General features: G+C 46.5%; 1 protein-coding gene and 1 long non-coding RNA gene across 3 annotated transcripts in view; one reads left to right on the top strand and one right to left on the bottom strand.

Annotated features, from left to right (window-relative positions):
* RHBDF1 (rhomboid 5 homolog 1) overlaps window positions 1–13,381 on the bottom strand; it is a 608,603-nt gene that overhangs the window by 215,582 nt on the left and 379,640 nt on the right. For both annotated transcript variants that reach the window (XM_069647898.1, XM_069647899.1), the window contains one exon: window positions 5,272–5,383. In XM_069647898.1, the coding sequence (XP_069503999.1) occupies window positions 5,272–5,383 (112 nt within the window). The remainder of the gene's footprint in view (window positions 1–5,271; window positions 5,384–13,381) is intronic.
* LOC138569014 (uncharacterized) lies at window positions 1,737–2,792 on the top strand. Its single transcript, XR_011303056.1, has 3 exons — window positions 1,737–1,819; window positions 1,916–2,054; window positions 2,178–2,792. It is a non-coding gene; the product is annotated as an uncharacterized lncRNA (long non-coding RNA).

Here is a 13,381-nt window from a genome sequence, read left to right as displayed (position 1 = left end):
CCAATCCCTTCCGCTATTCTATAACCAAATGGAAGAGATATATCGATGACATCATATTTATTTGGACAGGCACCAAAGCCGAGCTAATACTCTTCTTTGAATGGTTGAATAACGTTGATCATAATATCAAGTTCACCATGGAGTCTAGCAATATTCAGATCCCTTTTCTAGACTTAATAATTAAAGATGATTTTGGAAAATTGAAGTGTTCGCTTTTCCGTAAAACCACAGCTCGTAATACTCTCCTACATTACTCCAGCAATCACCCTCGACATATTAGGGATAATCTACCCTATAGCCAGTTTCTCCGGATCCGGCGAAACTGTTCCGAGTTATTTGATTATTATGAACAAGCAGATAAGCTTAGCAGTCGCCTTAGAGACAGAGGTTATCCTAAACGATTGATCACACAAGCGTACAAAAGGGCTCGGTTTACTGACCGTGACAATTTGCTAACGCCCAAACAAAATTCCAATTCAGTACTGGATAAGAACAATTCACAGATGACATGTGTATTGACCCATGGGCCTCAGACCTTCGAGATTAAAAAATTCATCTCGAAATACTGGCCCATTGTCAAAATAAATCTGCCAGACACACCTCCTCCCCGCTTTGCTTTCAAGAGGGGCAGCAATATTCGTGACAAACTTGTGCACTCTTCCCTTAAGAAAGCCGCCCCTAGAATAGGACTGTGGGACCTGAGGACCACCACAGGGCATTTCCCTTGTGGATCTTGCTCTGTCTGTCAATTCACCAGGAAAATGAAGGAGTTCAAAATTGGGCCAAACACATGGACATTTACCACTATGACAAACTGCAAAACCGCACATGTGGTATACTGCATCCAATGCCCGTGTGGCCTTCGGTATGTTGGTCAAACTTCACGACCGGTACATATTAGAATATCAGAACATCGATCTAGAATCAGGTGTAAAACACTTACCGCACCCCTAGTAAGTCACTACATTGAGCTACAGCACTCTGCTAATGACATATTATGGTGGATTCTGGATGTGGTCAAAAATACGCCCAACATAACCCACTGCCTCCTACAGAAGGAGGCTCGATGGATCCATCGTTTATCCACTCACATTAATGGACTTAATGAGGATTTCAGTCCAATTTAACATGTTTTGGCTTCCATCCCACACCTGGGTTTTGCCTTGCGGGCTGCTGCCTCCTTCCAGCAGCATGTGTTCTGCTCCCCAGCCGGACGCTTCTCCGCAGGCTTCTGTCTGCTTTCCGGCGCGGCAGCTTCTCTTAGTTGACGTTACAGAGGCCGCTGTCATGGCGCCCTTTTGTATCCACCCAAGTGAGTGACATGCAGGTGGGGCAGCTCTCAGCCTATCCACACATCTCATTTTTAGGCCCAATGAAATGGCGAGTTAGGCCTCCTGCCCTCTTTAGGCTATATGAACGTTCGTGCTCGCTTTGCAGAGTCTTGCGAGAGGGTTTCAAGAAAGGCTGTTCCCCTCGTACATCTGCATTATACTTTGGTCAAGTCGTTATAGGTAAGACGCGATTTTCTCGTGGGTTCTTTCCTTAACACAGTTTAGTGTTTACTGCATATACCCGTCCATCCTTCTAACACGATTTCTCGTGGGTTCTTCCTTAAACACAGTTTAGTGTTTACAGTATATATCTGTCCATCCCTCTAACACTATTCATCATTTTCTATTTTTCAGAGGCTGTACACCTTTTATGCCAGTGATATGGGACCACACTAGCCTACCTGACGCATGTGCTCTCCGCACTATATACTCCGCAGACTGCACCTTTCAACTGTGCATGCTATCTAGTTACAGGATTTAATCCACATGTGAGTACATACCTCTACACTCCTCTCCCCATTTGGATAACCTCTATTTGTACTTTTCTTCACTTTTATTCTGATAAGTTCCCCCTTCCCTTTCAGTTGTTGTTTTTTCCAACCTGACCCGATGCAGTTACACCAAGGGCCCTGTTGGTTCCGCTCTTCAGGCATTACTGTTGTGGGCCCCTGAGCCCGTTTTCACGCCTGTATTTCTAACTTTTCCACAGCCTACAAAATTGAGGTAATTGATTTCCTAATTTATTCTCTTTTAAACAACAAGGGCAACTTTACTCAAATTTTGGAGTTCACTCCCATTATGCTTTTAAATTTAATTCCATTTTCTTTCATGTCTGCTTCCCCACAGGGTTAAACTGTTGTGAGGTTCTTTCGCCCTGAGGAAGGCAACTTTCAACTATGTAAAGAAACTATGGCCAGACAGGCGGCATTTCAGCCGAAACGTTGTTGTGATGATGTCAACCTTGATTTTTCTTGAAATATTTTTTTGACACCTACACGTAGGCAGACCTGTCATTAGGAATATTGGAGTTAGAGTTTGAGAGGATACGGTTGTTCTGTGTAGAGAAGGAAGAACTTTTTACCTTAAGAACCGTCCATATATCTTCTCTCCACTAGTACTCCATTCCTTTTTTATTTTTTATTTTTTATTTCTTCTTTGTGACTTTACAACAAAGAAGAACCTATTTTAAAAAATATTTTTTTCTGTTTCTCATAAAAAGAATAATTGATTGTTTTCTGTTCTTTAAACAAAATTGTGAATTACAACTGTGAGTGTTTTAACAATTTCTGTTATACTTCTTTGTTATTACAACCTTTATGCTCATCAGGATTTTCTTTGTCTAAATAATAAATATTTCAAATAACTTTCTAGAAATTTGCCCTTTTTGTTTTCAGAGAATTTCATAAAAATGCATGATACCAGAGTTTGGTACTTTTTTGAACAATTTAATCATGTTGATTTTGATACATAGCAGTAAGGGATCTACGGTGTTATTTTAGTACACCCGGCTCCTGCTGGGCCTGTTCTGGAACAGGAACTCCAAGGAATTAAGCCAGACCCTGCATCCTGTCGTGAAACGACCTAGACGATGAGGTGTTATCGGCATCATCGTCGGTTCCCCCCTATGGGTCCTGTCCATGAAGGAGCAGGGACGCATCGACTTGCTGCTCACCAAGAGTGTGTCCGATGGGTGGTGGCCATGTAGAGGGTGGTGGGGAGGAGGTGGTAAGGGAGGCACAGAGTCTAACCCACCACTGGGGGGTCAGTGGGGCTGCTAGTGGGGGAGCCAGGGGTGCAGCGATAGGCTGCTGTTGCGGTAGCATTTGGGGCATCATCTCCCTATGGAGCCCTTTAAGAATCCCTAACATCTGGTCAGACTTCATAAGCTGAAGAAACCGGTTGATGCTCTCCTTGCAACACTTGTGAGGGCTGCTCACTAGAGGCTTGGCGCTGCAGGGTGTCTTAATGACCCCTGGGCTTCTGGGGAGTGAACTGCTCTCACTGACACAGAGGAGTATAGGAGTATTGATGACCCGGATACAGGTACCCTATGTAATCCAGGGACCAGGAGTCTCTATACCAGTGTTGGGGAAGATGGCATGCTATTGACTTGCACAGCTCACTCCGATGCTGAAGAGGAGTATGGGGTGCGGGGATGGGTATTTAGAGCTTCAGTGGTCACTATATGTACAGGTGCCAGTTTAGGTACCTGCGGCCCGAGCTGCCCGTCGCGCGATTGGTGGCCATTTTCAGTGCTTGCTTCAGTGCCTCAGGAATGCGTGGGGAAACTGTGTGCAGCGAAGTGTCCCTTGAACTTGTCCTCAGTGAGGAATCTTGGTTAGAGCAGGTCTCGAAGCCCTTCCGGAAGGATGAAATCGCTCAGTCCTGACAGCTGGGAGCCTAGCTCATGCTGCGTATAGGCACCCCCTCGGGCCGGGACCCAGTACAAGGGTCTGAATGGCCCTCAAGATGACGGTGTGATAACAGAGCTTTTGGGCCACTCATAGCCAGACTCGATAGTGCACTTAGGACCCTCGGCATGTGCACCGGTAGCTGTTTTAGCCTCAGGCCTGCCTTGTACCGGTCAAAGAGCCAGAGCAGCCCCACCCAGCCAAAGAGACTCTCGGGAAGGAGTCTACCTGTTGGGGTGCTTTATTGAACAATGGACTTACCTTATCTTGAGGCTTGACTTTTCCAACAAAGACCTTGATGTACTAGGGCGGTGATAAACCAAATATCTTATGCTGCCGCAAAAGCCTGTTCTTACGGGTCCTCAGCGACAGCGTGCTGCAGGCTGTGCATGCATCCCATCGCTGAATTAATCCCAGGCACTCTAGGCAGAGCACATGAGGATCCGATGCCGGAAAGGAGTAGAAGCACAAGGCACAGCAAGTAAATCCTCCCGCGACCGACATGCGCCGGGAAGGTGAGGAACCGGAGGCCGTTAAGTAAAGAATGAATATAGAAAAGGTAGGGAAGCTACTGCAAAGCCAATAAAAGGAATCTGCTGTCACTCGAAGGTCTGTTCCCGTCAGCACTGAAAAAGGGACAGAGGTGAGGCTGCGCAGGTAGTAGGCACGCTCACGCCGGCAGCCTCGCCTCAGCGCACTATGATAAATTTAGGGGAAGCTTAATTTTGTAGCTGTTAAAAGGTTCCGGAACCTTCCTCGTCCCAGGGAAGCCCATACAGGATGGAGGAAAGGGGATGGGACATAGGAGTATAGAGAATTAGGGAGGAATCAAAGTGCAAGGATACATATCTCCCTCAGAAAATATGTGGCTGAGTCATACAACTTTGAACAATAACTCAGTAAGGACAGTTGCAATTTTTTTGGGAGATTACAGCAAATATGAATGCACTGAAATTATACATGACTCTTTAAAAACAGCACTTTCAAGCATTAGGTGGCATTTAGACAGTGGTGAGGTGTGCCACAGAAGATCACAATCATGCAGCATGTAGTGTGGACTGCCAATAGCCCTGGTAAACTATAACAGAGTGCTGAGGCAGAGGCATCTTCCATAATATTTGACACTTGCCCGACCCTGGTCCTGCTTCACCCATAAATGTTTATAGGACACCGGCTATGAAGTCTTCCTCTGCTCCTGAACAGTAAATTGTGGATAAGCCACGCAGTGATTGACCAAATTATATTGGACTCTTCCATACATGCCCCTTCTATGGCTTAAGGCCCTCTTTTGGGTTCACAGTCTTTGTCCGAAGGAGAATAATTTGTAATATTCAAGCAGAAAGAATTAAGAGTTCTTCAAGTTACAAATGCCCATAATGATTTGTAGAAGTATGGTAAGTGTAAAGCGTTTTGAAGTGCTGAAATATGTTCTGAAATAAAGGTCAAGAGGTTGATGGCAAATATTGTTTAAGATAAACAATACTAACTTTATGGACCATGTTGGCGTTGACGATTGTCGAGGTACTCACCGATTCCACAGTTTCATGCTGAGAAAATCCAACTGGCGCAATCCCAAAGATACACACAGCAAGTATTGTGATGAGCGAGTGCACAAATATAATCCAGTATGTAAAAAAAGGCCTAGGGCAAAAAAAAGAGGCGTTTATTAATCTTAGATAATGGGATATCTAAAATGTAAGCAGCATGGATCATTAGCACATAACCCGCACAAGTTGAGTGCACACCACTATTAAAAACATTCTTGTTGGACCAATGCAGGAAGGTGGGAATGAGTGAGGCCCTTAACAGGTCACAACTCGCTGAAAGATCTTAGTGAGCAAGTGTTTCATATATCACATGCCTTTGAGACATATTTGTTTCTTTTTTTGTTACAATTATGAAGAAGTGTCAGAATGGTCACCTGACAATAGTTTGTTTCTATGATAATGCAAGAGAGAGGGATAGAACAGGCACCCTGTCACCAAGAGTAAGATTAGATATTTGGGACTCTAATAAACTGCTCTGGCAGTGAGCACACTTATACCATTTACCACATGACATTAATTCCTGCAAGATCTACTGGCACCCTCTTGTTAAACAAATGAAAGGGGCAATGTCACTGTAAGGTGCCAAAATGTTGATAATTACATATTATATTGCCTTTTTTTATGTATGCATATTTTAACCTTGGTAGCACATAATTACTAGTTTACATTTTGCCTAGCTAGCATATCATTGCCAGCTTCCAGTAAACCCACTCTCAAACTCACTCTTATACACACCATTTCTCTAACACTATCTCACACTTGCTCACACTCTAGTGTTCACATTCACACACTTACTAACACACTCATGCTTACCTTCTTTCTCACTCAAACAAACACATTCACTCACACTCACTCTCGTAAACTCATGCTCACACTTAAGTTCACACTTATTTTCACACTGACCCAAACTTACCCGCTTTCACTAATACGCTGTCTCACACTCACACATAGCTCGTGGCCCATAAGGGGCCCGGCTTGAAAGGGTTGCACACTTTTCCACTAAGGGAAAGCCTAGAAAAGAAAAGAAAAAAAGACACAGGCACCCAGGTAAATGAAATGTGAAAAATTACCTTCATGGTGATTCAGGTTCTCCTAGTCCAAGCTCTCTCTCCTTTACAACTGGTTGGTAACGCCTACATCCGCGGGCGGGCCGGAAAAGCTGTCTGAAAGATAGCTGTCACTTTACGATTTGTAACAGGGGAAAGGCCTACGTCAAGCGTGCGTCCCTCCATGCGCTGTGCGCAAACCTAACCCTCACGTTACCAATGGTCCACACCCAGTTCCTGTGGTTCTGCCGAGGAGGTAGAATCTAAGTACATGCGTCCTGTAGGGGATGGCAGGGTGGGTGTTGTGAAGGAGGGAGAGCCTGGACTAAGAGAACCTGAATCACCATGAAGGTAATTTTGTATTTCTCGGTTGTCATGGCTCTACCTCCTTCAAACTGGTTGGGACCAGACTAAAAAGCCTTTGAATAAGCAAGGGTGGTGGAGACAGCATGTACAGGATTCAGGCAAACAAGTTGCGGAGAACCTCTTGGCCGAATTTTGCATCATTTCTGGATGATGTGTCCATAGCATAGTGCTTGCAAAAGGCAAGCGGGGTAGCCTAGGTAGCTGCTTTACAGAGGTCTACAATGGGAACGTGCCTGGTAATGGCTACAGATGCTGCTTTGGCTCTAGTAGACGAAGTCACAAGCCCTTTCAAGTCGTAAGCTTTGGAGATACAGGAGACAACCCACCTGGCAATAGAAGCCTTTGCTGCTTTACTGCCAGGAGTACCACCACCGCAGGTAACAAAGAGCTGATCTGCTTTTCTAAACGGTTTGATCCTTTCAAGGTAGAATTTTAAAGTTCTTACTACATCTAGATTATGCAATTTCTCTTCTGCCGCAGACGTGCGCAGTCTAAGAAGAAAAACGGGAAGACATATTTCCTGGTTTAAGTGAAAATCAGAAACGACCTTAGGCAGAAAGGAGGGGACTGTATGTCAGACAACTTGGACTTTATGGATCACAATATATGGCTCCTTTGAGGAAAGAGCCTGGAGCTCACCAATTCTTCTAACCGAAGTAATGGCCACTAAGAAGGCCGATTTCCAAGTTAGGTATTCTAAATCACATGAAGCCATAGGCTCAAATGGTTTCTTATTAGGGCTGCTAAGACCACGTTGAGATCTCACTGAGGTGGAGGTTCCTGAATAGGGGGACGTAAATGTAAATGCCCTCGAAGTGCCTTTTAATGGCCTCGTAGGAAAGAGAAAAAGACTTGTGTTCTCTATTCAGGTAAGCACGGATAGCTGATAAGTATTGTTTGCATGTGTCTATCTTGACACCGGTGGAAACAAGATAAGACATGAAGGACATGACCTTATCAATGGAGGCCTCTAGATGTTTAAGGTTTTGGTCTAAGGCCCAGTGACAGAAACGTAACCATTTGCTACGATATTGCTTCTTAGTGGAGGATTTCCTGGAGGCTGACATAATAGCAATGTTTTGTTCTTACAAATGCAAGTGGGAGAAGGCTAGCTTTTCAGGAACAAAGCCTTCAAGTTGAGCAATTGGGGGGAGGGGTGAAGAAGCAGCCCCTTCTGTTGAGTCAAAAGATCTCTCAAAAGTGGAAGATCTAAGGGGTTATTCCCCGCTAACTCCAGAAGATCTGGAAACCAAATCTGGTGAGGCCAGAACGGGGCTATTAGAATCATTGTCAGGTTGTGTGACATTTTGAATTTAAGCAATATTTTGTGATTTAATGGAAGAGGTGGGAAGGCATAAAGTGTTAGATTCGACCAATCCAGATGTATAGCATCTCCCAGGGACCGAGGACCCCACTTATGAAATATGTCTGCTACTGATGGTTTCAGCTCCCATTTGTGTGGAGCGAACTGTAACCTGCTTAGTTTGTCCACCAGGATGTCGTTCGTCCCTTCGAGATGGGACGCCAACAAGAAAATTTGATTTTGAATGGCCCAATACCAAATCTGTTCTGCTAGGAGACACAGGGTGCGGGAGCGTGGTCCTGCCCGCCCCCCTGCTTGTTGATATAAACCATTGCAGTAATATTGTCTGTTTGAATTTTCACTACCTTTCTTTGAAGTGAGGGAAGAAAAGATTTTAGAGTGAAAAATATGGCTCTTAGTTTCAGGACCAAAGACAGTGAGCTGTTCGGCTTTGACAAGGAGCTCCCCAGCCATACTCTTAAGAGTCTGTTATGACTATTTGGTAAGGGGGAGGTTGAAAGGAAGATCCTGTTAGTAGGTTCTCTGGGGAGTTCCACCAGAGCAGAGAGTCCTGAACTTGGCCTGGAATTTGGATCTTGATTTCATGGGGATCAGAGAGCCGATTCCAGTTGAGAGCAAGGTGCCACTGGTTCGTTCTCATATGGAGCCTTGCAAAGGGAACTAGGTTATGCAAGAGGCCACAAGGCCCAAGAGCCTGTTAAACCACCAAGCTGTCAGTGCCTGGTGGGTGGAGAACCGAACTATGGTTTGTTGAATGGCTTCCACTTTTGCTAAGGGTTGAAAGACTTTGTGCAGAGTAGTGTCTATAACTGCTCCCAAGAATTGGATGCTTTGCGAGGGACTGAATTGGGATTTTGTCACATTTATGGAGAACCCCAGGTTGAACAGAAAATGGCAAGTCATTTGCAACTTCTGAAGCAATACATCTGGAGACTGGACTTTGAAAAGTCAGTCGTCTAGGTAGGGATATAGATTGATTGCCTGCAACAGGGGGTAGGCTGCCACTGACCCCAGAATTTTGTGAAAACTCTGGGGGCATAATTTAGCCCAAAGGGTAGACATGTGAACTGGTAATGAGACCTTCCTATTGTGAATCTCAGAAACTGACGGTGGTGTTTGTAGACAGGGATGTGAAAATAAGCATCCTGTAGTTCTACAGATGACATCAAATTGTTTGAATGTAGATAAGCCAGAATCTGAGGAATGGTTATCATATGGAAAGTCTCCAGAGACAGAAATTAGTTGATGGATGAAAGGTCCAGAATTGGACAGATCCCCGCCTGATTTCTTTGGGATCAGGAAGTAACACGAGTAAAATCCCTGACCTACTTCCTCTTCGGGAACCAATTCTATCACTTGTAGAAGGAGTTTTTGAATCTCTTCCAGGAGCTCCGGGGATGATTTCTGAAGCTTTGGAATAAAGGAAGGTGGAATAGCCGGAAAAGCAAGGTGGAAACCATGTTGAATAATATTTAGAACCCACTCCTCTTGAGTAACAGTTCTCCAAAAAGGTAGGAAGTTGGACAGTGTTCCTGCTACTGGGGATGTATGCTCCTGGATGATGGTTGGAGCGGATGGTAAGTACATGCCCAGGGGGTCTATCCCGTCTCGTTTTGGAAGAGTAGTACGATTTAGCAGAAGTGGAAGAACCACTGTTGCCTTGTGTACATGGTTTGAATGCCTTGAAGTTTTGGTGATATGGTTGTTTCACCAAGATGGAGTCTAGAGTTTTAGCTGCTGTGACACTGGCACATTTCTGTAGGACCTCATTTGTAGATGGGTCAAACAATGTTTTGCCATGGAATGGAAGGTCAATCACCTTCTCCTGGATATCCTGGTGAAGGGAAGAGGCAGACAGATATGCGTGTCTCTGCATGCAGACTGCACTAGTAACTGCCCTAGCAGTTGTGTCAGTTAGGTCTTTAATAACTTGAAGCTGTTGCATAGCAGCTTCTCTGCCTTCCGGGATCCAGAAAGAGAACTTGTCTGCAGCTTCCTGAGGTAGCATGTCAGTGAATTGCTCCAGATTCTCCCAGTTAAGGATATTAACCTCTTTAGTGCCAAGGACGAGCTGTCTCGTCCTTGGGATTACCTCCCTGTTGCCAAGGATGAGATAGCACGTCCTTTCAGGCACAAAACTGTAATCCAACCGACGGACTATGTGAGGGGGAGGTTCCTCTTCATGGCCCGGGGGTTGGATTTCCTTCAATTTCACCGCGGCGTGCGTGCGTGAAGAGAGAAGGTAAGAGCCTCTCTCCCTCTGTCTCGATCTCCGGCTGTATTTCAAGGCAGGTATCGTTGGAAAGGGGAGATCCAACCTTTCCAACGATATCTTGTGTGACAGCATTGCTGCCCGCAGATCAGGCACAGAGCTCGTTCCGCGGGCAGCAATGCGCACTAGACCACCAGGGATCTGTTTTGGGAGCGGGGGCAGGGGGTCTGCTTCCTAGGTAAGCTGCCCCTTCTCCCCCAACCCCACAAAGCATGGCGCCACGGCTGTGGAGACCTCTGGGGGCAGAGATCATCTGCCCCCAGGGGTGAAAATAAAAATAAAAAATGATTAAAAAAAGTATATATTTTCGAAGGGAGGTGGGAGGGGTTTGGGGCCCTGTGAGATTCTCCCCTTTCCAAGGACACCCTGTGTGACAGCATTGCTACCCGCGGATCGGGCGCAGGGCGCGCGATGGCGGGCAGCAATGCACACTAGACACAGGGATGTCTTTGACTGGGGGGGAGGTGGGGGCTGCTTACAGTAAGCAGCCCTCATCCCCCCCACCCCCAAAGCATGGGGGCACATATGTGTACAACCCTGGGGGCAGATGGCTGATCATCTTCCCCAGGGAAGGGGGCAAAATAAAAAACGAACAGCACAAAAACAAAAAGGGAATTTTGGGTGGGAGTGGGGGGCCACTAGCCACCAGGGATATATTTTACAGAAAAGGGGGGTGGCCCTCTCCCCAAGGGGAAATGGGGCACCCCTTGTAGCCCTCCCTGGGGGCAGATATCTGCTCCTAGGAATGGGGCATCTGACCCCAAGGAGGGCTGAATGAGACCCCCCCCTGTATTTGGTGTGGGGGGTAGAGGGTCACCCCCCATTACATTAGAAAATTACTTGGCGGTTTAGGGTGCCCCTCAGCCTGCCCTAAAGTGTAGTGTACCATTTTTCATTTTTTCTTTGTTTACAAAACTTGCCTTGGCGCAGAGGGGCACATTGGTGTGCCAATCTGGTGCCGGGGTGCCCAAACCTTACTGCCCCACCCACTGGGGGGCCTGTCCCACCATATTTGGGGGCCCTCTCCCCCCGCCCCAAATGGAGGGGGGTGTACCTCACTCAGCCGTTTGTAGGAGGCCCAGGGAGGCCTGCATGAGGTGCCCCTGCCACCAATTTGGGGTCAGGGGGGAGAAGGCCCCCAGAAATGGTGGGACAAGCCCCCCAGTGGGTGGGGCAGTAAGGTTTGGGCACCCCGGGGCCAGATTGGCACATCAATGAGCCTCTCTGCACCAAGGGGAGTTGGGTTACCAAAGGAAAAAAGTGAAAATGGTGGAAAGCTTTTTAGGGGGCTGTGGGGCACCCCAAAGGGTCGGGGAATTTTCTAATGGGATGGGGCGTTGACCCCCCCGCACCCGCAATTGAGTGGGTGCCATGTCATGCAGCCCTCCCTGGGACCAGATATCTGCTCCTAGGAAGGGATGTCTGAGCCCAGGGAGGAGTGCAGGACAGCCCCCCCCTCATCTGCCCTCGAGGAGGGATACATGAGATGCGCCACCCCGCCAATTGGGGTGGGGGTGGAGAGGGGCACCCCCCCATTTACATTACAAAATTACCCGGCGGTGTAAGGTGTCCCTCAGCCCCCCCAAAGTGCAGGCTACCATTTTCAATTGTTTTCTTTGTTTACTAAACTTCGCTTGACGCAGATGGGCACATTAGTGGGCCATCTGAATGATACCTGGCCTAGTAGGATTGTTGTCTGTTCTCCCTTTGTTCCCCCACCCTTGGGTCGGTAAGCCTTGAAACACTTGTATAGGCGCGTTATAAATGCCATATATCAATCTGGCCCCAGGGTGCCTACAACCTATTGCCCAATTCAATGGAGGACCTGTTTGGGTGGTTTGGTATTTGGCTGGGTTGACACAGATAATTTATGTTTTTTTTCTTCTTTTTTTCTTCCCTTTACAGGTTTTGTGCAGTTCAAGCTTCTCCCTTGTTACGTACGTATGGACTTTTGGTTATTTCAACATTGTATAGTATGCGGAGGGCAGATTGCTACTGGGTGGGTGGGAACTGAGCCTGTAGTGTTGGTGGAGTGAACGGGAGTGGGTGCTCTGGGGAGGTATTGGGGTGGCCAGGAACACACTTGCTGGGGTAGTGCACAAATTGCCCCCCAGACCAGCTGAACAGTGCTGTTCCCCTTGGAGGGCTGTTTGCCACTAAGTCATCCGTACTAGCTTTTATTTGTGCTGGGGATTGCCATACGCTCATTGGTCTTATTCCCATTTCCTATCAGTGTGCAGTCTAGCCTTCCGTGGTGGTAGATGACTCGGATATGCTATGTATCTGTTGGAAGGAATCGAAAAGTTTACAGATAGCCTACCAATAACACATTCACACTGCCCGCTAAGTACTGAATGTAATTCTTTTTTGTTTCCTTTGCAGTTGTGGCTACTGGAAAGCTTTTGCTGGCTTATGAAAGTACTGCATATGTTACTTTTGTGGATAGCTATGGTAATTTGGGGGTGGATGGTTACTGTGGTGGGAGCATCTGTGGCTGCAGTGTCAGTGGTGTGGGTGGGAATGGGTAGTGGGGAGGTCCTGGGGGCAGTGATGGGTGTGCCTTGCATTGAGGAAGGTGGCTGCTTTGCAGAAAAAAGACTTTGCTAAACATAATTAGCTAAAAATGTGCAAAAACTTTGTCTGGTAGTAGTGTGGGTGCAATCTTCGTCCCTACACTTGTATTTGTGTAATGTATAGCGCAAGAGTACATCGTCCGTAGCTTTTTTGTTGTCTTTGTTTTAGGTGCAGGTGTGTTGTAGCTGTCTAACCACTTGTAGGAAAGCAGTCAGCTGGTCCTTAACATTTCACGTGAGTGTTTGCAAAATAGTACTCCATTTCTTGTAGCGTGTTGAGAGTACCTCATATTGCAGAGGGCTGCTACAGTTTCTGAGCAAAGTCTGGACCTTTTGGCGTACTTGTGTGGTGTAGGTTTGTGGCACTGAATACCACTAACTGTACTACATTCCATACTTTGAGAAGCACACGTACTTATTGTTTCAGTCTTCATCTGGACTTTGGGCATTGAAGGGTTCCATAGTGTTAGGCAGAAACCTGTACAGTTCCCTTAGGGACCACTGCAAAAGG

This window comes from Ambystoma mexicanum, chromosome 2q, assembly GCF_040938575.1.
Source record: "Ambystoma mexicanum isolate Mex_15411 chromosome 2q, UKY_AmexF1_1, whole genome shotgun sequence".
Taxonomy (NCBI): Eukaryota; Metazoa; Chordata; class Amphibia; order Caudata; family Ambystomatidae; genus Ambystoma; species Ambystoma mexicanum.
The sequence above is the reverse complement of the archived record's forward strand: the minus strand, read 5'-3'. Positions and strand labels throughout refer to the sequence as shown.